Raw genomic sequence first — 27,223 nt, 5'->3', positions numbered from 1 at the left:
CAGCCTGGAGATATAACATGGAACATTTTGACCAACAGTGATGTCGAGAAACCCACTTGTAGAGAAATATATATGCAAAAACAGCTCGTTTGGGTTGAGAAAATATTTTACATAGAAGAGCGAAGAAGGTCGAAACTTAAAGTTGTTTTTATACTGTTATATATTTTTATAATAAATATTTTTACAATTCTAAATAATATAAGTGCAAAATTACAGGAATAATGTGTAAAATATTTATAACTACTTAACACCTGATTTTCTTTTTCCAACAGAATCAAATCAAGAAAGAGTATTTTCTGCACAAAATAACAGAGATTAACATCACTAACTCAAAAACAGTTCAAGATGTTATGATTCTACAAGACCAGTGACCTGTAGTTCTAGATGCTAAGTTGGAATAAAGTACAAAATAAACTTTTTATTTTAAAGTTGAGTGATTTGTTTTGAATTTTGCACAAAACCATATGAGGACTATCTGTGCTAGCCATCCCTAATTTGGCTGTGATAGACGAGATAGAAGCCAGCTAGTCAACACCACTCACTGCCAACTTTTGGGCTACTCTTTTATTCAGGAATATTGGGATTGACTGTCACATTATAATGCCCCCTCAGGTAAAATTGTGAGCATTTTTGTTATAGAGATTCAAACCTGCAACCTGCAGATTATAAGTCAACTGCCCTAATCACCAAGCCATATAAGGCCCCTGCAAGTTGAATGCCACACCTTGTGATAAATGTTTCACATACATGTAAATAAAATAAAATAAAAAACATTTATATTAACATATGTAAATTACAGTATTTTTCCATGTTTCTTTTATTCATGGAAAACATTCCTGACACATATTTTCCGCTATCTTATTTCTAAAGTGATAAAATAACTGACATATATGTATATATATATATAAGGTTGTTAATGCATCATTCTTACTCGGATTTTTGAAAAATTACAACAATAATAGAAACTGAAAACTTTGGTGGTATACGTTTGTCAGCAGATTACACATGTACTCATGTATACAAAAAGAGATACAAGATCAAAAGACAAGTGAAACTTACCAGTCTCCATATGGCTAATGACCTTAGTTTTGATATCTTCAGTTAAACGTCCTGATGATTTTAAATACTCCAGTACAAAAATATTTGGAGCAAATAAAACCATATTTTGTTCACCACAACCAGTTGGCAATCTAACTAATTTATCAAGGCCTTGAAGTGTTGGTCCCATTAGATCACCTACAATTAAAAATAAACAGCACTATCTTGATCATATGCCAGTTTAAAATCTTCATTTATGGTTCCAAATATCATTTAGAAGTAGGAATTATTCAACAAGATTGATTCATGTGTTTTTCAGTTGAAATATTATTATAAAATTATGTAGAATTTCAGAATTATTTCTGTGATTACACAGTAACACTACATGCTGTTAGAAGGAACAATGAATATTTCTCTCTCTTTTATCACTTCTGTTTTCAAGAATCTTTAGGATTCCTGATATAAACTGGTGTATAAATCTCATTCAACACTGGATAATATTAATTACTAAGAAAAGAAGGGCATGTAATTCTTAAGTAAGTTAAGTTACTTAAGTTAATTGCTTTGTCTAAATAAATAAAATTAACATAAAAACACTTAAATGAAGGTTCATAATTTGCCATTCTAAATATAAATATATATATATATATATCTGGGTTATAAGTCATCTAGAAAACATATTTGAAAGGTACTTCCCAAATACCCACTCTCAGAAAAAGCTTTACAACAGGTAACTTCTGCATAGCATTTTTGTCATGATTAATTAAATAAACAAGTTTATACATATAAAAGAAACAAATATGAATACATTTAACCTGCTTAAATTTCTGTGTTTGAAAAATGCATGAACAACGGTGTTTTCAACTATACGATTCCACAAGTGCACCAAGACAAGTTTATGTCACCACTAACCATGTAATTCAAATTTACAAGATTATAAAACAATACTTTGTCTACTCACATAAATATAATGATGATGAAAATGAAAATAAGCATTTAAAGTAGTATAAAAAATCTCTGTTCTGAAATCCACGTGAAAAAGTTTTATGAAAGTGCAACAGATAAATGTTAGAATGTCAGCTAGTTATGTTGAGAGAAATTACTTTGAGAAAATCTATTTCTCCCAAGTTCAGATTAATACATCATGATAATGATAAAACATGATGAATAAAAATAAAACCAGCACTGTGAGAAGATCACAAAATGAAAGAGAATTTAATAAATCTTCCAAGATGATATATAAAAACACCTAAAAAAGGTACAGTCCAAAAAATATATGTACATTAAAGAAAGTAATATAGAAAATTTATTTGAACAATGGTAATTGAGTGCATGTGAAGCACATTTCTGCTTAATAGAAACTTGTGAATTTGAGCTGGAGGTTGTAGGGGTGGAGAGGGGCTCAAATGAAACATTAATAGATCCTTTCTAAAAAAATAATAGATATTTTTAAATATCATTATATTCATGTGCATCATTTCAGGTGAATTTTTGAAGCAAGATAAAGCATCAAAATATGTGATATGGAGAAAAATTATACCCAAGCAAATTTTTCATGGTTTTTAACTTTCATTTTCTATAGATTACTGACCTTACTTTCTCATGATATGAGATTTTGAATTAAGGTACCAAACATTTTGTATTCCAAAATGTTAACTTCTCCCAAATGTAGTCTGTATTACTCCTTAGTGCATATGTTCTTATACTTAGTTCTGAATTTTGCGCAAAGCTACTCGAGGGCTATCTGGGCTAGCCGTCCATAATTTCGCAATGTAAGACTAGAGGAAGGCAACAAGTCATTACCACCCACTGCCAACTCTTGGGCTACTCTTTTACCAACAAATAGACAGATTGACCGTCACATTATAATATCTCCATGGCTGAGAGAGTGAGCATGTTTGGTGTGATGGGGATTTAAACCTACAACCCTCAGATTATGAGTTCAATGCCTTAATCACCTGGCCAAGCTAGGCCTTGTACTTAGTAACCTTTGAAAACATTTGTATAACTACATATGGAAACATTAAGGAATATGTGTATAGAGAGAATATCCACAGTAAGTCATTGGCTTTTTTGTGCTGATTTAGTGCCATCTGTGTTTGTCTATTATAAAAATCAGAGATTCTGCAGTAGTGTGCAGACTCATCAAGTGTTGTCATGAGCTTACTTCTAGTATACAATTACAAAAAAAAAGTTTAAAGTTATTCTGCAGGTTAGCAGGTGTATACAACATGTTGGCACAGAATTTATATCACATACTGTACTCACAAATGTAACACCTGCCTTAAAATATCTACAGTATGAAGTCAGGTGTCCTCACTTTACACAAAAGGCAAGAATGTAGGTGCATGTGTGTGTGTGTGTGTGTGTGTAAAGACTAGAGGTGTGATTTGCTACACTTAAAATTTTGTAACAAAAACTAAGACAAGCTTAGTACCTAATATAAAAAGTTGCTGAAGAAAAGGAAAATTAAGAAACAATTCATGCCACTTTGTTAGATTGTATCAGACTATGCCAAACACAAAATTCCATCTTAAAATAACAACACTTTTGTCCACAATAACGTATAATTTGTGGCACTCAACTTTATTTCTACAAAACAGGGATTTTTATGTATATGATTTTACAGATATGACATAAGTACTGTATTATGTAAGTTCATACAATGAATTTATTTCTGAAATATATGAGATAATTTGTATGATTATTAAATATATTTGTTATTAGCTCCTTCTGTAACAATACAAAAATAAAAGACACCCTAATAACATTGTATATCAACACCAAATCAAAGATAGGATGTTGGGTTTTCAATTATATATAGTTTCTTATGAAATGGTCACAAAAAAGATTGTAATTCTAATACATACTAATATTCCCCCATATTCTACCTGTAAAAAATGGTTGAATCCTTATATTTATAAATATTTTATTGACTCCCTCAGAACAGTAAACAATCTCTCTGGGAACACCAAAACTACAGTTACAACTCCCCTTCACTCTGTAACTAACCAATCAGAAGTGTGAATCACAAGAAACTGGAACATATCTTGCTCCATGTAACAGTTGTAAAGCAGTCCTTTATATGTATAATAAAACAGATTATAAAGAAACTATCTCATAGGATAGTAGATAGCTACCCTGATCAAATTCTCCTATGAAAATTCACACCTAAGGCTGAATAACATGATAACAACAAGTTTTACAATATTTGAATCAGAGTAGAGAAACATTTGTGGTACTTACACAACCCCAATTCCCTTATTTTAGGCCTGTCCTTAAGCCAACTTTAAGTTCAAACCAATTAAATATTCACAACCCAATATGGCAAATATGCAAGAAAATCATAACTCTTGGTTAGAGTGAATGACTGTGTTGGAACAGTGCAGGATGCATAACATGGTAATGTAAAAATAAACTTCACATACATTAAACTTGAAAATTTTCCTAATGTAGAATTAAAAGAAAACAACTTATCCATGTAACATAAAACTAAACAAAAAATCTTTTAAAGAACAAACATATAAACTTCTTTTACAAATATAATCAAAATAAAACATTTTAAAATAGAAAATGCAATACAATATACATATAGTAAGATTAATCTTTATTTACTTTAAAAAGAACAATTTGAAAATGATATAATTTACAGAACAAAAACAGTAAAACTTTTGATGAGATACCTATATAGATGAAAGAACACTAAGAAAAGTAATACAAAAGAAAGATTAAATAGGAATACATGTAACATAGGTTAGCAGGTAAAAAAAGTGAACACACCTGCTGGTAATGTAAGATAAAATACAATAAATATAAGAAAGCAAAGTAAAGTAAAATTAAATCTTTAAGAAAAGCAATTAAAGTAAATAAAAGTAATATGTCAAAAATATAATTAAATCTAAAATTAAGATAAGAATGTCACTTATAAATGAAATAAAATTTCAATGCATAAAATACAATCTCCTAGAGTGTAGAAATGGTGCATGTATGATGCATACACAAAATACAGAGTAATTAAAACTTACTCACTATAAATCAGAACTTTCAAAGAAAACATCAAAAATAAACAAATAGAAAACTAGCAAATCAAAAGTAAAGTTTAAAGTTACAAAATAACTTAAATAAACTTTTAAATGCAATCTATATATACGATTTTTGTTGGTATAATTTAGCATATTGAGAAGATCACCCAAGGCTACTGCTGAATGGCATCATTCCAATGACAGCTTGCAGATGACCTGCACCAACCTGGAAAGATTATGCTTGACCTTTGCAAGTTTCTTACCCATTATTTGATGTTCATTAAGTGTCTTTCTTCCTTACAAAACATGCTATCTAGATTGGATTACAACATGTTAGCTAAACATGGATGAGATTTATTCTCTGATGTATGATCACTCATGAGTCATACTCCTCTAGGAAATCAAGTGAAAAATGGAATATTGTATAAATACAAGATTGGGAATAATTAATTAAGAAAATAGGAAATAAAAGAGGTTGTTGTATGCTGGTGCAATAAATTGTAACAGATTGTCATCCAACCAATCAAACAATCGAACATTAGCCTAATGTCTACAAAAATACAGGCAGTCATACTATTCACAAAGGTACTACTACAAGTGCCACAAGAAAGATGTGTAGAAATCAAAGTTTTTCCCACTGAAATCTATATCCAAGAAAGCAGGAAACACTAAAAGAATGACCCAAAGGCTAACCTCCAAGAAGAGCTAGAGTAGTTTGTTTGTTTGTTTGTTTTTGAATTTCATGCAAAGCTACACGAGGGCTATCTGCACTAGCTGTCCATAATTTAGCAGTGTAAGACAAGATGGAAGGCAGCTAGTCATCACCACCCACTGCCAACTCTTAGGCTACTCTTTTACCAACGAATAGTGGGATTGACCATCACATTATAACACCCCACAGCTGAAAAAGCGTGCATGTTTGGTGCGACTGGGATTCAAACCTGTGACCCTCAGATTACGAATCAAATGCCTTAACACACTTGGCCATGCCGGGCCAAGCTGGAGTAGAACATAAGAAAACAAGAGATAAAATAGAACTTAACATTCCTGGTTAATCAAAGTCACCAAAGGGAAAAGAGGTCTGGGCAAGTCACCTAAAACAACACACAACTGAGAGGCATATTCAGGAAGGATAAAAAGGTTGTCCAAATCCAAAACTTCCTAATCACTGAAAACCATGATAGAACAATCATCAGTTTATCCTCTTCACTTTATAAAATTTTTCAACTCCTGACAAACCAGAGCTATCACTTCATGGACCAAGAATCCTGGTTCTGACTAAACTAATTGTGGTCAGCAATTCCACTGCAACAGTTGAAGTTGTGGCCACCTAAACTGTAAGTGCATAACTCAACAAATTGAATTAGGATAGAGGATATATACAGTAATTTGTAACTCTTGACAAAGAAAAACTAGAATGATAAAGAACACTGTCAAATCAAAAAAAGTAGTAAATAAACCTTCCCAATAGATGAACCAAAAACCACAAGCAAAAAAATGTTTATTCAAAAAACTGCCAACTGAGAAGTGTTTAACAGCAACAAAATTAGGAAAAGCATTAGTGTCATTCATACTGGTAAAGGATTGCTGTTTAATTATCTGTATATTATTATGCAAATACAAGTGGAAGTATCAAGGCCAGTAGCAAGTGCAGTGTAAGTTAAGAAAGCTATTTGTAAAACGAGGTGAGGTATCACATCAGAAAATACCTAGTTACATAAAATGTTATTCTCTTGACTAAACGTTTAGAGGACACAATCAGTGCTTTTTTTTTCAAACCAAATAATAATAAGATAAGATTTAGTCTTCATAGATTTCAGGAAAATTTTTAAACTGATTGGTTCTGAAAATGTGTTAATCCTAGAAAGTTTCACACATCTGTACATAGGTCATAAGCCTCAAGTGATCATGATTAACTGTTTACACTATTGGAATTACAAGAACATATTACAATATGAAGTTGTACTCTTATTCATTGATGTGATTAAAGAAATATAGGTATAAAATATCAAGTTCAATACAGCTAATGTTTCAGAAATAGCAACTCACACAAATAAAATTTATTTGAAAAAACAAAACAGTAACTAAATATTATTCACCTGTAACAGAGAAGTAAGCTCGTGGTGATCCATCAACAACATCATCTGGCAACAGCAAGTCTATTGTTTTGTCATATATACCTCCATGATCTTTAAGTAAAAACATGTTTATATTTCAAAAAATAATTTACTCAATGAAACAAGCTAACTAAAGCTAACATTAAACAGTTTTAGTTTTAAACAATGGTTGATTTCAAGCAAAACATAAACAAGATAATTATATAAAGGATACACTTATTATGAATTCAAGATTTTTTTTATTCTCATGCTATATATTAGCAACCAAATCTAATGCGTTATAACTAAAAAAGCTAATGAAATCACAAACATATAATGAATAAAAGTTAAAATTTTTCTAATGTAAAAAATTTATTTCTCATAGATACTTAATTATCACATGTATTAATTATCTTTCTCATGCATCTGACTAAGATATTTGTTTGCTATTAGCCTTGAGGTAACTCCAACCAATATTTACGTGTTTTAATTTGAGCTGCACTGGTGTTTAAGACATCATCGTGCAACAAAACCTTCCAGCAATACAAAGGTGACAATCTCATCTCTGTGTAATAATTCTCCCTATGCACTTGTACTTGTGGTAACTTTATTCTTTGATGAAGTAATATGAAAATGTGCACTAGAAAAGAGGAAGGTGAATGGGAAAGTGTGCAGATGTGAAGATCTATTGAAAATACTTTTTCAGATAAGGATAACATTAACTTTTGAGCCAATAACTCCTCTCCCCACTCAAATTACTTAAAATCCCACATTTAGTGGAAGAGCTGGTGCAAATGTTTTTACCTAGATGAGCTTTCTCCAAAAAGTGCCTGAAGGGAAGCCCATGGGGTGCAACACCTAATGGCAGGAGTTCTATAGGAGCTCTTCTGTGGGAGCCTACACCTCCTCCCAGCCAGGATATACTCTTCACCCAGAATGTGAGGGGAAAACAAAAAATGAAACCTATGTGTCACAAACATAAGTGAAGTAACAAAACGACTGTCCTAAAACTTGCACACAATTGGTAGGTAAGCCAATATGTTTATTGTGGTTTAGGCATGCCCAAACTATACTATGTGTGCTTATCTTGGCTCTAAGAGACAGACTCCAACTATGGGAGGAAAGTAATTAATTATGCAGTTTGCTTTTGTATAAGTTGTGTCACCTTGACTGTATTGAACAGATCTTGGCTGTAGAAGCAGGACATATTAATTATGTATTATAGTTTCATATACTGTATGCTCACTTCGACGCAACAGAATAGAATCTGATGGCAGGAGAAGGGCACAAGTGGCATGAATTATTGTTCAGTGGATGACATCATTTACACTGACAGTGTCATCACTGCCTCACTTTTCACCATATTGTCTAAAATTTTAGCAAACTAAAAACCACAGTGCGAAAAAGTATAAAAATTAAAATAAACAATAAACACAAGTCTGTTAGTTCAGCTCAAAGTAAAAGGCAAGATGTACATTCCTGCACTAGTAACTAAGTATAGTGAGATAATGACATTACATCATGTTTTAAAATGTAGAAACTAACAAGGATGAAAATTGTTACTGATACATGAAAATATTTTAAAAAATGAACTATTTTCTAATGTAAACTAAATAATAACTAATTATAATAGTGATATGTTGCTAAATTATAAACGATGTTTAAGTACTTGATTCAACTGCTTTGGTTTGTTTATAGTTTCTGCTTATAAAAAAAAAACAGTGTTATATAGATTACTCAAGAGAAAGAGCCATTTCAAAAGGACTTAAATGGACTTGACAAATAATTCTACTGTGGTGTTATAGAATATTAGAACAGAAATCGAGCTTAATTGTTTGTTTTTTTATAAGTTAATTATTTTTTGAAATAAATATTAGTGTAAGTGCTATAAATATATACCACTTTCACAGATAATTAATTAAATATTCCCAATGGAGAAGTGTTGTAAGAGAGTATTTTAATAAAATATTAAGAAAACGTTTTACCTCTTGGACAGAAGAAAACATTTTTAGTGTGTTCCCTGGGAAATCCTTCCACCTAAGGAGTAAAAGAAATGTTACATTTTTTATATTATCAAAATACTACATAGTTAAAACTAAGTTCAACATGTATCTAAATGCTAAAAAATTGTTTTTACTAAATCCATTTCAATTTTGTTGAAGTATAAAGAAGTTCTACTTTTTCACCCAGCTGTTTCTTTATGATAACCATACATATAATAAGTCTTACATACAGATAAGTTTTAAAATGTATTTATAAAAAAATATTTTATACTTTACCTAGGTAATAAAAATAGCCAACAACCTGTTCTAAACCAACACACTACATTGCCTTACATTCAACGCCAAGATGAAAAATAGTATATTAAAAACTACAAATTGGTTTATGTTTCACATATTAATGAAATGTAAAGACATCTAAAAATAAAAGAAATGCATTCCATAAAACATTAAAAATGTAAGTATGTTAACATACAAATAAATGTTTTTCATACTGGATAATTTAAGTATAAAATATATCTTACTTCCACCAAAAGTTGCCTTGTGGCAGCATCCCGAGCAAATACTTCTGTTTTGGTTTCATTTCCACAAACATTACTATCCCACATTGAATAGCTGTACACAGTGATGTTTACTTTTCCAAGTTTGACAGGTTGTATTCTGAATGTATGAGTTACAGATTTTCCTCCACATACACAAATCTTCTTTGTTGGTGAGCTACTTTCCAGTTTAAAATCAGCAGTTACTTCTAGACTGAGTTTGATCTATAAAGAAACATCCAAAGCACATTACACTTTCAAGCTCAGTAGTTACTGTAGTGTGAATTTAATCAACATATAAACATTCACAGTGTTTTGCAATTTAGAGGCAATTACCTCTAGACTAAGTTTGATCTATAAATAAGCATCCAAAGTATAGATGTTTATGATTGTCTGATTTTATCTGCTGCCATTCTACAAAAACGAAAATATACTTTTGATTTTATTTCATATGTTTCAATAGTTGCTACAGATTATTACACTATAGATAATGTAAGGGCAAAAGAACATCAGAGATAAACTTTCACTAGAAAATCTTTTGAAATTCCTCTAAGAGCTTCCAAAAGTTATGAAAATGAAACATCAAACTGTAAGCTGTAAAAAAGTATTTTTATTCTTAAGATTAAAAAAAATATCCTTGCAATCAGACTAAACTCTCAGTCACTGACTGACTTCATAAATTCATATACAAATATTTAGTAAAAAACAAACCTTTTAACATAAATTAAAAATCTGGGTGCATAAATGCATAAAGAACAACAAAGTTTAATACCAACCGGCAAACACTGAGAAAGATAGTTGAAGACACTGACTTTAACAGGAGCACTTTCATGGCGAATTACTGAGTATGGTATGGTAAAACTGGTGAAGAAAGGTTGAAAACTTTGCAGACTGGTAGGATCAGAAATTCCAAGTCCTTTATCAGGTACAATACATACTGCATTTCCAATCCATTCTGTTATTGTATGTGGAACAGTCTGCTTCAGTACAAGTTTACCATTACCTCTGAAAATGAATGTTTAATTAATCTTCATATTAAGTTACCAAGAAACAATCATGAGTAAATTAATAATGATTTAAAATAATGAGTTATTCTAACTAAAAACAAAAATAATTTTCTGTCATCATTTTTCACTAATTAGTTACAAGGGCAGGATGTAAGAATGAATTTCAGTGAAAAAGTAACGTACTAAATTATAAAATATTAGCTATATTCTATAAATATTATTGCATCTGAGTGTCAATGCAAAATTAATATTAACCTGAAATACTTATATCCCCCAAAATTTGTTATTAGATATAACTACACATAAATAAAGATATAAAATGATTTATAAAGTGTTAAATGACAACATGTGTAGCTTACGGAACATTGTAAAGCTCCCACAACCAGGTCTCAGGAAAGTAGTTACGAATTTCCACAACTGATTTTGGAGGCTGTGAAGATGGAAGTGATGGCAACTGTTTAGATTCCGCATCTAATGTTAGTGCTCTGCCTCTATCCTTACTAAAGAAATTTCTAACTTTCACACCTAGCCTTTCTTCTACAAAATAAATATCAGAAAGAAGTTTTTTTTTATTGTAATATAAAATTAGTTATATGAATTACATTAAGTTTGTTTTAACTGATTATACACAAGAATTAATTAATTTCACTTTTGTAGGGGCTGTTCACTGGAAAGAAAATATGATTTTAGTCAAATGTGCACAAGATGTACAATTCCTTTTTAAAGTAAGAAAATTACCAGTGAGATCAGTCAATATTAATCATGACAATTCATTTTTAAACAGTTCATTCAGTAGGAGCAGGAACGAGAATATGGCTAAGAAGAGTGGCAAAGGAGGAGGCACATGTGTGTGTGTGCCACAAAAAAATATATGGTTCCAGGAAGCCCAAAATCCCTGAAAGTGAAAGAACCTTACACACTAGGTGAGAATGACAAGTAAAAATCCTGGTGAACACCACTCACTGCCAACTCTTGGGTTACTCTTTACCAATGAAAAGTAGAATTATTTATCACATTGTAACACCTTCATGGCTGAAATGGTGAGCAAGTTTGGTGTTCAGATTTGAACCCATGACCTGCATATTGTGCCTTCAGCATCCCAACCACTAGTCTGAGCCAGGTCCTAAAGTAGTTGTAAGCAGTACAGTTCCAAAGAAAGAAAAAATATAACAAGCAAAATAAGGTTCAAACTGAACAATGACTTAACTATAGGTATGGATATTTTCATCTCCTAGACAGAAACCAATCAAAGCACTCAAATGTATGAGAAAATAAGTAAGTGGAAGATGTTTGGATTTGTTTTTTTTATAATGCAATCAAAAATCCTAATGTAGTCAAGAGCTTATCAAAGAACAATATTATGAAGTAAACAAAATCAATCAATAATTTAAGTGCTAAGGAAACCTAATCCTGTTGATGAAAATAGAATGTTGTGGCGATCTTTGTTAAAACAAAAGAAACCAAAACTAGACCAAATTCTACATTGAAGCACATAAATATAGTGTGTATGAAAAAAAATACTGAAATCAAATAGAGGTGAACAGTAACACAAATATATGCATCTGCAATATACAGCATGGTCATCCATAAGGTTTCCATCTTGAATTGTGAAACAGCTTAAAATAATTAAAAGGAGAGAGAGAACAGAAATCAATCAACCATACAAACATTTGGAAATTATATATGAGGATATAATTTTGGATTACACTAAATCACTTAAGAAATATTCTCTTGAGTTTTCAAAAGGAAAAAACCAGCACTCCTAAACTAAAGTGGAACAAAAATACTGACAAAATCCAAGGATAATTCTTAAAACAAATGTGAACTGGAAAAGGCATAAAAAATGCAAGGTTGTGTAAGCTAGAGCAAGGTGAACAATATATGTACATAGGTAATAGTACAGAGTGTGGCAAAACGTTATTAGCCTAGATTCTTCAACAGGAAGCATGAAGTATGTCATTACACACAGAACATCTACACTTTGATTAAGGTTTGCCAAAGATTTAAAATTGCAAAGATCAGGCAATAAATAAAAAAGAAGAAATATTAATAAAGATCTACTTTTAGCATGAACATCGAATATAGATCAAACATTACAATAGAAGCACAATATCTATTTGAATTGTAAGTTTTTCTTTCTCATTTTGTTTTAATGTATTCAATTACAAACTGTACTTTGATAAGTACAAAAGCTCACCATATTAACTAAAGTAGAACTTCCAGTCTCATAATTTGAAATGACAAATAAATTACATGGCACATAACAGCAAAATTATCAAATAACTAATCCTTCCAAGAGACCCATAGTGTTTTAGACTGCAACTAAATGTCAAAAATTTATGCTTTAGCATTATACACAATTAAAGTATCTTCTACTATGTGGTTCACCTAAACTGATTCATCTAACTTGCCATTTAAGATAAGGCAACAAGCTGGTAACTTTTATCTTCATTTAATACAAGAAAAAGAAAAACAGCTGAAATTCTAATACTGCAATCTTCAAATTAGAAACTGTACTGGGTCTGTTTGGAATGAAATTGTAAAAATTACCTGAAGGCTATTCTACTGTTTCTTTGCTTTTCTTATCCTAATAAATAATCTTTTTCCAGGTTGACCATTAAGCACTAAAACATAAGGCTACATTCCAAATCAGCTTGATACCATTAAGCACTAAAACATAAGGCTACATTCCAAATCAGCTTGATAAGGCTACATTCCAAATCAGCTTGAAGACTGACATTACATTAAAATTGTCTTATTGATAAATCAACTTGAAAATTCATGTCAAGAGGCATGAAGAACTTATAAACATAAAACACACATTTTTAGGTTAAAACAATTAATAGGTAAATAAGAAGTAAACCTTAAATAAAGACAACCTAATCGATTATTATGATTTTTTTTTCACATCACAATTCAGCAGAAGATTTCATGTAGCTTAATACAATTGTAAATTAAGAGTGAACAAAAGTAAGTATTTAAAGTTCAGTTTGTTTTAAAATTGAATAAAAAATTAAAGCAATAATACAAACATGCTAAACTCTGTCTGAATATCAGATATAAAAACATACATATCAAATTATGTCAAGAAAATTATGAATTCATGTTTAGTAAAATAACAAGCCTGTACTGTATGAAATAATATGATTAGTAATATTGGCCATTTTAGTTAGAAAATGGATTAAATATGTAATGATATGAAGTTTTATATTTTTTAGAATTACACAATGTAGAAAAGGCTACACATACACAGCCTAACACTTCCCATTTTTTAACAAAGAGATAACTTCAAAATCTTTTTACAAGACTTCCTATTTCAAAAGTAAATAGAAATTACATTTTGTCTAAAAATAAATAAAATGAGCACAAATGGTTGCTAGAATAAATGCACTGTATACAAACTATGGCTGTTAGAAACCACACATTTTTTTATTTCTACAATTAAGGATTCAAAATATAATTTTTTAACAACAAACTATATGTTATTAAATATGCATGAATGTTTCCATTTAAGAATAGTGCTAGTGTTAAATTTAGTTATTGTTAGAAGCAGTTGTGAATTGGTGCTTGTTGTGTTATTGCATCATGTTACTACAGTTTTACGAGTTTTTCTTGCTATTTTCACCGAGTATTATTACATCATATTATCTCATAGTGTATATAAAGTTCTAGCCATTGGTCAGGCTATAAATATGCATACAAAATATAGCTTGAGTAACTTAGAAAAATAAGACAAAACTAATTAGAAACAGACTTAAACTATGTGTTTGTGAGTTTAGCTTAAAAAAGCATATAGTGGCACAACTGTGGTGATTAACTGTGTAATGAACATTTGTACATACATTTTACTAGTTTTAATACATTATTTTAAAACAAGTGGACCATGTGCTGTGTGTTTATTGTTATAATGTATCGTCAGCAAGTCATGCCTACTGTACAGAATCTGACTCGCACGTATGTAAAATACCTTAGAATCAGTAAACTAAGGAAAGTAATTATTGTAAAAAACATTAATTGTACAGATAACAGCGACAATGTTATTAAAAATTTTGAAGGCACTGACCATTAAAACCCAAAACTGGAAGAGCAATAGGTGATCTACTACAATCTCTTGCTTCCACCTTTAGGTCAGTCAAAACGATCATTCCTACTTCCTAAAAAACAAAACTTTGCAATAAAAACCACATCACCAAGAAAACTAAATAGTAATCAAATCAAATAAAAATAAAGCTTTTTCTATTAAATAACTTGTTCTTTTTTGATGTTTTTGCTTATATAAATAATTTTATTACTGTTTCTGAGATTAATTAGTACAAAAAGCAAAGCAAATTAAGTTAGAAATTACAATTAGATAATTTTCATGAACTAAACTGACATATGGGTATATTTCAGGTTAATATTAAGATATATATAGCTCTGACATGTTACCATGTCCAGTAATATAAAACATACCTGGTCTTGGTTGTATTTTAGCAGACTAGTATTTTGTATTATACATCAACATTTAAATTAATATACATTATATGTTTACACAAATTATTACTATTTATAAATATGTTATGAAACTTATTTTTCTTCAAGTATAGAACAATAAATAAAGAATTAAAATAAACAATTATCTCTTCTAGCTACAACCTTTGAACTTGCTTGCTGCTGGACATAGGTTGCTAATCCTTTTAGAATTTTTGCACATGGAGGATATCAAACAAAATTTCTTTTTTAGGTTTTACGTATATATAGTTAAAAAACCAAAAAAATCATATATAACTATTCTCTTTTTTTGCTTGTATAAATAATTTTATTACTGTTTCTGAGATTAATTAGTACAAAAAGCAAAGCAAATTAATTTAGAAATTACAATTAGATCATTTTTCATGAACTAAACTGGCATATGGATATACTTCAGGTTAATATTAAGATACATATAGCTCTGATACCAAAAATTTCTTTAACAAAATAACTAGCTAAACAAAGTTATCTGTCAGTAAGTGAATAACAGTCTTTCTACTAGAAAAAAGAAATGTGAAGAATCTATCATATGAAAGTGTCCACAATAAGAATACAAATAAAATCAGCTTGGCAAACGTATTTGTGCAAGTTAGAGACATTTGCTGATTATTGCAAAAAATCAAATGCCCAGTGCATAATATTTTTGCATTTAGATTTCAACTGTGCAGAGCTGAGCACAAATAGATTAGAAGCTGACATGAATTTACAACTTAAAAAGTAATCCTAGTCTACAAGTGGTTCAACAGTAAGCTTCAGGGCTTACCTATAATGCTAGAATTTCAGATTTAATTCCCTTCATAAAGGTAGTGCATACAGCCCATTATGCAGCTCTGCATTAAAATAAAAAATTAAAAACCTAATCCTGGTTTAACCCTTTCACAACAGGTTCAGTATAATATACACAAGTTTGTATATACATTTGCACATGTTAAGTATTTACACTATAGCTTTTGTTACAGTATGTGTACCTTCACAAAATTTGGCAGGCTTTTAATAAATATTCCAGATTTTTTGTACACAAAAAAATCAGATTTTTTAATGAAACATTTTTACTAAAGATTTGTTTATGAAAATATCAAATCTGTTTGGTTACTAGTTTGAATGTGAAATGATTTCATATTATGACAAAAAAACTATTCTTTGTCCCAAAAATCTCAAAAGATTTGTGTAATCACTACAACCACCTAAATACATTTCAAAACATTTATTTTCAGTGAGAATTTTTATTTTATGTTATTTTCTATACCATCTGTGGGTCTGTCAACTGATCAGTCTCAAAAAAAATCAGAAAAATATAAGAAAATAAATGTAAATTATGTTTGTTTTCGTGCTACAATGACTATATATTATAACACAGAAATACAAGTGATTAGTCTAAGTAGACTAAGTTTCATAACGTTGTATATTTGTATATATTTAATTACTGTAATCTTGGCTAACATTACATAACTTGCATTGGCATGTTGCATGTGCACTCATGTTACCATATTCAATAACATAAAACATACCTGGTCTTGCTCGAGTTTTAGTAGACTATATTATGTTTATAGATTATTATTATTTAGAAATACATTGTGAAACGTTTTTTAAATATAAAACAATAAATGAAAAAGTAAAACAAGCAATTATCTCTTTTAGTTATGACCTTTGAATTTGGTTGCTGCTGGACATAGGTTGCTAAGCCTTTTAAAATTTTGCACATGGAGGATATCAAACAAAATTTCTTTTTAGGTTTTATACACACAGTTGAATAACCAAAAAAATCATAAGTAAATATACTTATATCATAGGATTTCACTATAATTTATTAAGCTTAATAACTAAGTTGTATTTAGGTCTAAAAAAAGTGTGAAACTTTGAGCACAGTAAAAACACAATGTATCTCCTTGAAATCTTGGTTAAAAGGAATTAGCCTTTTCAAATATTAATATGGCTGAAAAAACCAGTAGGGGATATTCTGAGCTGTTTATTGGTTATTGACATGTCATATACTGTTGTAGGTGTATATAAGGGACCATTTCAAAAAATGGAAAGAAGCGAACAGGGCCACTATGCTTGATTCAGTATGTAAGCTATATCTCAGGAAAATAAAAAAGAGATATAAGGTTCTTTTTTTATATTCTAGCTTGACAATATTGGTAATTTGTGTTCCTAATTCATACAAAACTATTCTAGTAGTATTTTGACATAACAAACATCTTCATATTCTTCCAATATTTACTTTAATATTATATATGAGTTGACTCCTTAATTTAAAAGTTTGAATTATAATCCATAATTTGTTTCCAAACTCGACATAAATTCATAAAATAGTAGTTCAATACAATTTTGAATGCATGTTAACATATATGATGATGTAGCCTATGACCCATGACCCATCATGAAAGGGTTAATCAAACATGTATTCTGAATGCACTACATACTGATTTTCACTCAACACTAAGCATGAAGTTGTGTACAAAATTCTTCATACAGATGTTCATCATTTACAGACTAGGTTTGACAAAAAGTAAAAAAATTAAATCTACACTATTTTAAAAAATATGACAATACAACATAAACATCAATGGCATTCATTGTACAGGTACCAATGTAAGTAATAAAATGCTTTGTGGTAAAATAAAATGTAACACATAAAGTTAAGTATGTAATTACAACACTTTTTTCCCACTGGATAAAAACTGGTCTCAAACTATCTTTCAAATACTTATAAAAATCATGTTAACTGAAGATTTTTTTTAGACTTTCCTCTCGTGTATTTGTTTCTTGGTAAAGCCATACTGAGTTACCTGTTGTGTTCATTGCAAGAAATCAAGCTTTGGATTTTACCATTGTGAGTCCACAGATTTACCACTGGCCTACAAAATAATTGGTGAAATTGCCCTTTAAATTTAAGCTTAATTTTGTTAATAATAAAATGTATTGCTGCCCTTTACAAAAAATATGTTAACTCGCTTAAAGCTACTCCAAGATACTTATTAGGGTTGTGCAATATTAAAGCTGTATGATGACTTACAAAAAAATCAGAATTCTGCAAAATAAAGTGTTAATACAAATTATTTAAATAATATAACAATGCATTGATATTTAAGTTTTTTTGAAAACCATAAAATAATTCTGAAGCAAAATAATATAATTACCATCATTTAAACTACTGATTAAACCATAATAAAGCTACAGTCTATTTTCTGTCTGAATTCTCATTTTTTGATATATCTTTACAAGTTAATAAGATATTCCAAAAACACTGCAAGAACTCTCCAAGCAGGTTTATGTATCACTAAGATGTTTCACAAAAAGAAAAACATACCAAAGAGTATTCATAAGGTTTAATTCATTAATGAACTATTCACTTTTCCATTATCATGTATTTGCAAGATTCAGTTAAATTGAAAAATGCTACCATTATTGATTATTGACAGGTTTATCATCTTGCTGTTACTTCTAATGCTTGGACAAGATTATAAGATTAGTGGTGTTTTTATCTATAATTCAAATACTCTGACAATTGAAGCATTTGATTGATGTTAAAATGTATGTGTTTTGATGAATTGAAAGGGTGATGAAACAGAACACCAAGATATTTTAATTCCATAGCTCTCTTAAAGTTATTCCTATATCAAAGACATAATTTTAATTATAACCCATGTGGTTTGTTTGTTTTGGAATTTTGTGCAAAGCTACATGAGGGCTATCTGTGCTAGCCATCCCTAATTTAGCAGAGTAAAACTAGAGGGAAGGCAGCTAGTCATCACTACCCACCACCAACTCTTGGGCTACTCTTTTACCAACGAATAGTGGGAGACCGTCATATTATAACACTTCTACTGTTGAAAGGGTGAGCATGTTTGGTGTGACAGAATTCGAACCCACAATCCTCAGATTACGAGTCAAACGTCTTAACCCACCTGGTCATGCCAGGCCAAACCCACATGGTCTATCTTACTTTTCTTACAACTGATCATCATCTGCCATTAATTCACCCAACTCCCCAAATAGTCCAAATGCTTTGGAAAGATCCCCAGGTGAGTCAGTGGTAAGTCTTTGGATTTACAATATTCAAATCAGAGCTTCGGTTACCCTTGGTGAACACAGCAGATAGCCCAATGTGACTTTGCTATAATAAACAACACACAAAACACATCCTTTTGTAAAGCAGTAACATCCTCTTTATAACCAACAACACCCAAAACTTTAATGTCATCAGCAAATGTAAATAATACATTGACCATTCCTTCATCTGTCTTTCATTTAAATCAAAAAGGTCAAAGGTCCTAAAACTAAGGCCTTATGTACTACATTTGTCACATAAATTCATGACAAAACTTCATTTATAAAAACCCACTGCTTTTTTCTGTAAAGCCATTTTTCTATCCAACAAGCCAACATATCTCCCACTTCTACAGAAATAAATTTTATTATAATCCTTTTATATGCCACCTTGCCAAAATCTTTTGAAAATCCTCAACTATAACATTATCAATACAGAAGTAGAAAGCATGACTGAAGAGGAAGGATGATTAAAGTAAAATTCTTACAGATTTTGAAAGTTCTTTAACATTTATATTACAATCTGTAGTAATTTTGAGTAAATAACACAATAATAACTATAATAGTAGTTTTGGCAAATACATGTAAGATAGTAAAAGTTTTAACTTAAGAGTTTAGTGGAGTAAATTTGACTACTATGTTAAAATAGGCTTAGTATATATAATAGTACTTTAGGCATAGGTGTATTTCTACTTACTGGTAAATCATAAAAACTATTTTATTGTGAAAAAAATAAACTTTTTGTAAAGGATAGTTTAGACTTAAATAGGGTAGGGGCTTGCTTATTTGCTAAGACTATTAACTCAACTGTAAAGAAAGTTTTAAACTAGGACTATACACTTGTGAGGGCCAGGAAAATCTAAATGCAAAGACAGCAAGAGGCAGAGAAAAGTTCAGTGTAGGAAATGAGTATAGAAGTAATTATATGGATAGGCTTAATTGCTATTATTTTAACACTAACAATATAAGAAATAAAACAGATAACTCTGAGAGCATTAGTAGGAATAGAGGACTTTGATGTAATGGGAATAACATAGAAATATGGTTAAACATAAATGATTCTGATGACAAATGTTTCTTTGAAGTACAAGATTACACGCTATTTCATAGGGATAGAGTAATAAAGAGGAGGCAAGAGGAGTGGCTTTATATGTAAAACGTGAATTATGTTCCACTTAAGTTGAGAATATTAAAGATAATAGCAAGAAGATTGAAATCATTTAGGTTTCGTTTAAAAGATACAAATGGAAAAGGCCTTTAATGAGACCATCAAATAATACTGATGAAATTAATTGGAAACTTTGCAATGAGATTAAGATTTCAGCTGTTAATAAAGTCATAATTATAGGTAATTTTAATTTCAGGCATGTAGACTGAGAAATTCTAGAGTCAAACCACGAGGAAAAAAGGTTTCTGGAAACTGTTCAAGATAGCTTTCTTCACCAATCAGTCAAGGAACCTAATAAAAACAATGCTATTTTAGGCCAATTGTTAACTTAAAAATATAGAAGTGATTAAGAGGGTAGAAACTGAGGAACATATGAGTGTGAGTGGTCATTTCTCCATTAGGTTCGATGTTTTCCTGCATATGAAGAAAAGGAATAATTAAATCTCAGTTCTAGATTTCAAAATTTATCTGCTGTGAATTGAGCAACTGATCTAGTTGGAGATACTGATCAACTGTGAAAATATTATAGAAATAAATCCTTAAATAATCAAGATAGGCATGTTTCTTACAGATAGTGAAAGGTGGCTGCAAGTAAAATTTAGGTGAGCTTTACAAAAGGTATGAGGAATAAAATTAAATAAAAATACAATAACCATAAAAAGTTCAAATTAAATGTAATGATGAAAGATTTGGAATACTGTAGAAGCTCAAGAAAGTTGGTTAAACTAGAGACTATGAAATCAGAAAGTATATGATAAAAAGTCTGGCTGCTAATGTACATATTAATAGCAAGTATTTCTTCAAATATAGTAATGGTGAGTAGAATATTAGGATGGGAGACAGGCATCTGACTGATTATACAGGAGACCTAATATCTGATAACTATGAGATTACTGGGTCATTAAGTTATGTTTTTCTCTATTTTTTTTAACAGTGACAATTTAAATAAGATTAAAGAAGAAGTTCACATTAATTCTGAGCTTGTTAAAAAATTGGGAAATTTAAAGAACAATAAAGATTATGGTAAAAATAATATTTACTGTTTTGAAACAGGCAAAATATTACATATGTTAGCCACTTGCTACTATTCAGTTGGTGTGCAAAGTGATTGGAAAGTGCTGCTTTTACATGTGAAAGATACAGATAATTGAAGGAAGTTTAAGAGAAAGATTAATAAAGGCTGGCCTCATGTTTTTAGTATATTTAGTTTAAACTAGTAAACAGGATAGCTTAAATGGATCAAAAGATCCCATTTGATCATTTGTCATGTTATTTACATGTACCTATATATTCACTTTCTCTTTCTTAACCAAACACCTCATTTGTCATAGTCATTTACTTTCCAAATAAACTTATGTTTATTATGATTACATAGTTTTACATATGTATTTATTTATGTTATTCATTTGCTTAAGTTTACGGCTTAAATTTGTAAATGTGTAATTTGTTTACAAGTTTACTTTGAAAAACGTCTGTTACTTGTCTGAGATAAAATAACATTAATTATCTAAACTATACTTATTATAGCATCAGGTGTGACACAGAGAAGTGAATGTATTAGTTATGTTACTTCAATAAGATCCATACTTTTATTATAATATGTAAATGTATTATTGTACCAGATTATTGGACAGTGATAACCAGCTGTATTTATGAAAATAAAAACAAAGCTCAATAACACAAGTTTATTAGGAAAGTTCATGAGTATACCAATTCAGTCATATTTTTCAGCTTCAGTTAAATTGTGAAAGCTAAATATGACAGCTACTGGAGAATTGAATTAAACTCAGACCACAATGTTAAATGCATGTATCTGATTTCCCCTCTGCATAAAAACTTTGAAAACTGATTTTTCGTGCACAGAAAAGTGAGTTTCTAGCAAAGAATTGAAAAGCAGTTATTAAAAAAAACAAAAAAATAAATTTAAAAATTTGCTCAGCAGAAACAAAAAAGAGGTTTATTCAACACTTTTTACGTAGCAGTAAATAACTATGCACTGCATTATTAGCTAAAGATCTGGCCTACATTCCTAGTCATAACAGTAAGACTGACATCTACATTCCTGGGCATAAAAGTTCATTCTCAGAAAAAAAACACTACAAACTTGCAGCCTAGCATGGTGTAAGAGCATGATTTCAAATAATTCAGTTTTGTGGGATTATAAATTATTCACATGACTGTTATACTTACTTCAAATGCCATCATACTATCAACATTTTCAGACATATACCGAAACCAAGAAACAGGAAAACCTTTTAATAAAGGATGTTCAAAATCTTCTTCACCACCTACAGAATAGTTTTAAATATTTATTAAATGTTAAGTACAGGTAAAAGATTTCTGTTAAGACTGAAAAAGGGTCACATTAAAATATTAAGCATTATTACAACATTTTTAAAATCTGAACAAAAAGTAATTACTCTTTCTGTATAGAGACACACACACCCACACACTATTTTTAAAAATAAAATTTCTTAACTGTTTTCCATATGTTTAATTGGTACTCTCAGAATATTAACTAAAATAAACGATGTATCATGAAATTAAATATTCTGTCAAGTTTGGCTCATACCTTGCAAATCATGACAAATACAGATATATAACTCATGGGAATGTTAACCTCATTTAGTAGAGAGTAGAAATGCTAGCCTAAAATAATTTGAACCTAAACAGAAAGGTGAATGATTTAATTTCTACAGTTCACAATTTCTTGCTATGAGCAATGCTGAAGTCTAGAAAATGCTGTGTAAAAAATGTATGGTTTTTCATTCATTTTGTATGATTTAATACATAAGAGCAAATTCAAAATATATTCATACTCAGTTTAATTCAGTGTAAAGCCACACTTGGCAAAAATTCAATATCAGGATACCACCTATAATTGTTGTATTTTATGTTAGTGTCTTTCAACTTTCACCTTTAGCTTATGTTATGGGTAGCCTTCAGTAGTTAAACATATCTGTTATATTTACTTTTTTTGTAATTTTATAACATTTTTGTACTTCATTTTCTTGGTATTTTGGTGTTAGTTTGGTGTCCCTGTATGTCAGAATTCTATACTGGGATGTAGTTCCTTCTTAAACTGTAATTGTTTTTTGTTTTTGTAAAAGAAGGATCCAATATTAAACACTCTTTCTCCCATTCTTTATACAATACGTATTTTTGGCTAGATGACTTTCATTTTTATCTGTCAGATGAAACTTGTATGGGCTAACTATAAACTAGATTTCTAACTGACCAATATTTTATTCAGTGTTACAAAAGTGTTCAAGTCTGGTTTGAATACAAGTCTGCAATATGTTTTATAAAAGCTAGCAAACAGAGATCAATTTCAGATTACTTGATCGAACTCAAGTCTATTTCAAAATATATTTTAAAAATAATTAAACAATATCTCATCTGTTTTGGTTTCTCTCTTAGGAGGAAGGATATTAATCACAAACTTAAACTATATTTATATTACTGTACCAGATAAACAGCTTTTTGTCAAAGGTTATTCTGGTATATGGCAAATGAACCTTCATTACATCAACCTTACTTTTCCTTTAATGTTGTACATGACATTTTTAATGTTATGTTTCTATGCAATCTATTATTCATTTCAGGATTAAAATCTCTATCTCCAGCAACATGTTTCAAAAAAATTTAACTCTGGTTTTAAATCACAATCAAAAGTACAGATTTTTATGTTTTATGTTCAAGGTTTATCAACAAAAATATGTAACATAATAAAAATTATATTGAATGAAGTGAAATGCTCTCCACAATGTAAACTAAAATATTTTCTCCAAGGTATAAAAGATAGAGTAAAAAAAGTTGGTAAATGTGTAATTTATAAAATTCCTTGTATCAAATTTCTATTGGTGAAACATGAAGAAATTTAAAAATAAAAATTTAGAATCAAGGAACATAAAAATGCTGTAGAAAAATATAAAGTAAATGAGTCAGGTAGTCTTTTTAGGGTTAGTCCCTGTTTTAACTAAATTTTTTATTGGTTAACTATTTTAGAGTTGTACTCCTTTTAATCATGTAAGTGTGTGTATTTAAGATGAAAGTCTGGATAATTTTAAGAGACTGAACAAATCTTTGTTCCATAAATAAAAGAGAATATGCAATGCTCATAGCTATGCACATGTCTGGTCAGTCCACTAGATTGTGTCTAGCTCTGCACACTTCTCTCTCTAAAGAATGTTTAATACTGAGCTAAACACATTGTAAACTAGACAGCATAAACCCATGACATTTGTTTTCTTACATCACTGGTCAGCTATTACTTTCAATTAATGTCATAATCAGCTACCAAATGACATTCTGCTATGAACCTGTTAAACTAAAATAATCCATACAATTCTGAAATATCACTGAAGGTAGAAAATATGTCACCTGCTAAAGAGAACACGGAAGCAAAAGAACTAAAAAATATAACATTAATAACTTTATTGGCCTTATGTTGATGCCACGACAGCACAAAAACTAAGTAATCTGTTGTTGTTTTTTAAAACTTTCCATCCACCCCAAATATCGGTTTTTATTTTTGCTAAGAACATATGATCCTCAAGAATATGTTATACATTTTTGGATTTTCAAGAATTTCTCATGTTTTCTAATGTTTAAAATTTGTATAGGCTTTAACATCACTTTATACAATTAAAAAAAGAGAAACAAATTAACTTTATTAACTTAATATTAACTTAATTTATGAATTATAAATTTGTAAATTAATAATAAAAATGTATAAATAAACTAAATAAACATGCTTCTTGGCTTTTGTGCGTTTTTATAGTTTACATAATATAAATAAATTGATATATTAGCTCACCTTCTTTAGCAATTTTATTTTCACAGTAGGTGTCGCTTATTTGGTGAGGAAGTGTATTTCGATTCAAGTCATATTTCTGAAGAATCTCAAAAATCTACACATGAAAACATTGAAAATAGAATAAATTTCAAAAGGGAATAATTACTGTCTGTTTTAGAAATTGTTTTTAATTCAAAGTCATGTTTAAAACAGATATTCATCATCTTATAACTATTTACATCACATTAAAGTACAATTTCCATTGAATTTAATCCAAGTAACAAGACACATACTCACTCATTCAACCATTGTTAGCTGCTTTTTACAAAAATATTTATATAGACACTGAAATTAACCTACAGACTATTCATGAAAGTGATCATATAACTTTTACTTCAAAAAATATTCCTTAAAATTTGGCATCAATATAGGCCGCTTCTCAAGTACAAGACATCAGCTATAAATCTCTATAAGTCATATTTTAGACACCACAGCTCTGGCAAAGAATATTTTGTTTTCCTTCAAAATATTTATTCCATCCACTAACAGGACTAAGAAAATAAAATTAAAATATTTGCCAGCAAAGCATGCCTCGTTCTACAGTCATAAATGATGTACTCTCATCAACAACAGGTGTCAAACATGATACTTGATTAAAGACACAAAGATAAGTATATCATCTTAGAAAATTCTTACTAAATCAATACATTTACTGATATATTTCCTTTCCTATCTACAAGTCAAAAATTAACAGTGATAAAAAGATAAGTGCCATACTGTAAAAAGCAATGAACTTTATCATACCTCCATACCACACATTACACTCTCCTGTATAAAATATTACAAAAATTTCTAACTTATAACATTATAAACCAGCTAATTTCTGTCTTAGCTGCTACTTTCTGTAAGAGTATTCAATCATTGAAACTATCTACTATTTTGTAGGTTGGTGTACTGTTTCCTATTTTGTTTTGTGTATGTGTGATGGATCTGCAACTGTAAAATGTACCAGAGATACTTCAAGATCCTTATAATCCATTATGCAGTTCTTTAACTTTGTATACTGTATCCATCAATCTGCTGGTCATGTATATAATGTATCTTTGAGGTAATCACAAAAAAGTCACCAACTTATTGTCGTTTTCATTTGTTTATATGCATATATACTTATCCATTTGTTTCATCAATGCAACAGTTCTCAACAAGATCAACCATTCTTCTATTTCTTGTGGCAAATATATTTTAATTGCTTCAATTTCGCATCAAGTTTTGTCTCTTCCTTTCCATGTGTGTGAGACATCACTGCACCTAACCTTCTGCACACTAAATTCTTTAATCTATAATTATTGAAGAAACGAGGTAACTCTTTATTTTATTATTGTTTATCACAGTTTATCTCTTTCTGACAAGTTTTAGCATCACTAGTCAGGATCTAATCACTTTGGAAGAGGTAGTTGACTTGTAGAATCATTTTATTCAGATTATTTCTCTTTTGTGTTCCTTGAAAGATAATGACTGAGAGAACTGATGAGAACTATAATAAAAAGGATAAGATCCAAACAGATAAGAGGCAAGATCAGAGGGTCTTCAACTGACTCAAGAAGTACTCTTCTGAATGATGACTACTCCTAATCATTTCAGTAAACGTTCCACAGCTTTTTGCTCTTTCCACCTATTAAATTGTGGCCTGTTCCACCCAGAAATATTGAAAATGTTAGTCATTCTAATACAGATCAGCTAACTTGAGGACAATGTGGGAAAGTTATGAAGAAGGGGTAACTAAAAATGGTTGCACTGCAAACACCTGGTGCAGCCTGTATAGTTAGCCATGTAGTTCAGCATTCAGCAAAGCTGAAGCCCCACAGTGAAAATACTACTTAGTAGCAGCTAAACATGAAATACTGGGAGCAAATCCTCTTCTCCAACGTGACCAAACTCACCTCACGATAGTATGGTTACTATCAACTTATGTGCATGATGAACTTTGATTCAGCTG

The 27,223-nt window shown here is 30.0% G+C and overlaps 1 protein-coding gene across 1 annotated transcript in view; it reads right to left on the bottom strand.

Moving 5' to 3' along the window:
* The window catches only part of LOC143245454 (pregnancy zone protein-like), a 131,284-nt gene that overhangs the window by 25,879 nt on the left and 78,182 nt on the right, over positions 1-27,223 (bottom strand). Inside the window, exons 18-26 of the mRNA XM_076491817.1 lie at positions 25,249-25,342; positions 22,620-22,717; positions 14,766-14,856; positions 11,062-11,239; positions 10,472-10,700; positions 9,681-9,920; positions 9,142-9,193; positions 7,160-7,249; positions 1,060-1,236 (exon numbers count right to left, since the gene is read on the bottom strand). Of these exons, the coding sequence (XP_076347932.1) occupies positions 1,060-1,236; positions 7,160-7,249; positions 9,142-9,193; positions 9,681-9,920; positions 10,472-10,700; positions 11,062-11,239; positions 14,766-14,856; positions 22,620-22,717; positions 25,249-25,342 (1,249 nt within the window). The remainder of the gene's footprint in view (positions 1-1,059; positions 1,237-7,159; positions 7,250-9,141; positions 9,194-9,680; positions 9,921-10,471; positions 10,701-11,061; positions 11,240-14,765; positions 14,857-22,619; positions 22,718-25,248; positions 25,343-27,223) is intronic.

This window comes from Tachypleus tridentatus, chromosome 2, assembly GCF_004210375.1.
Source record: "Tachypleus tridentatus isolate NWPU-2018 chromosome 2, ASM421037v1, whole genome shotgun sequence".
In the NCBI taxonomy this organism is placed as follows: Eukaryota; Metazoa; Arthropoda; class Merostomata; order Xiphosura; family Limulidae; genus Tachypleus; species Tachypleus tridentatus.
The sequence above is the reverse complement of the archived record's forward strand: the minus strand, read 5'-3'. Positions and strand labels throughout refer to the sequence as shown.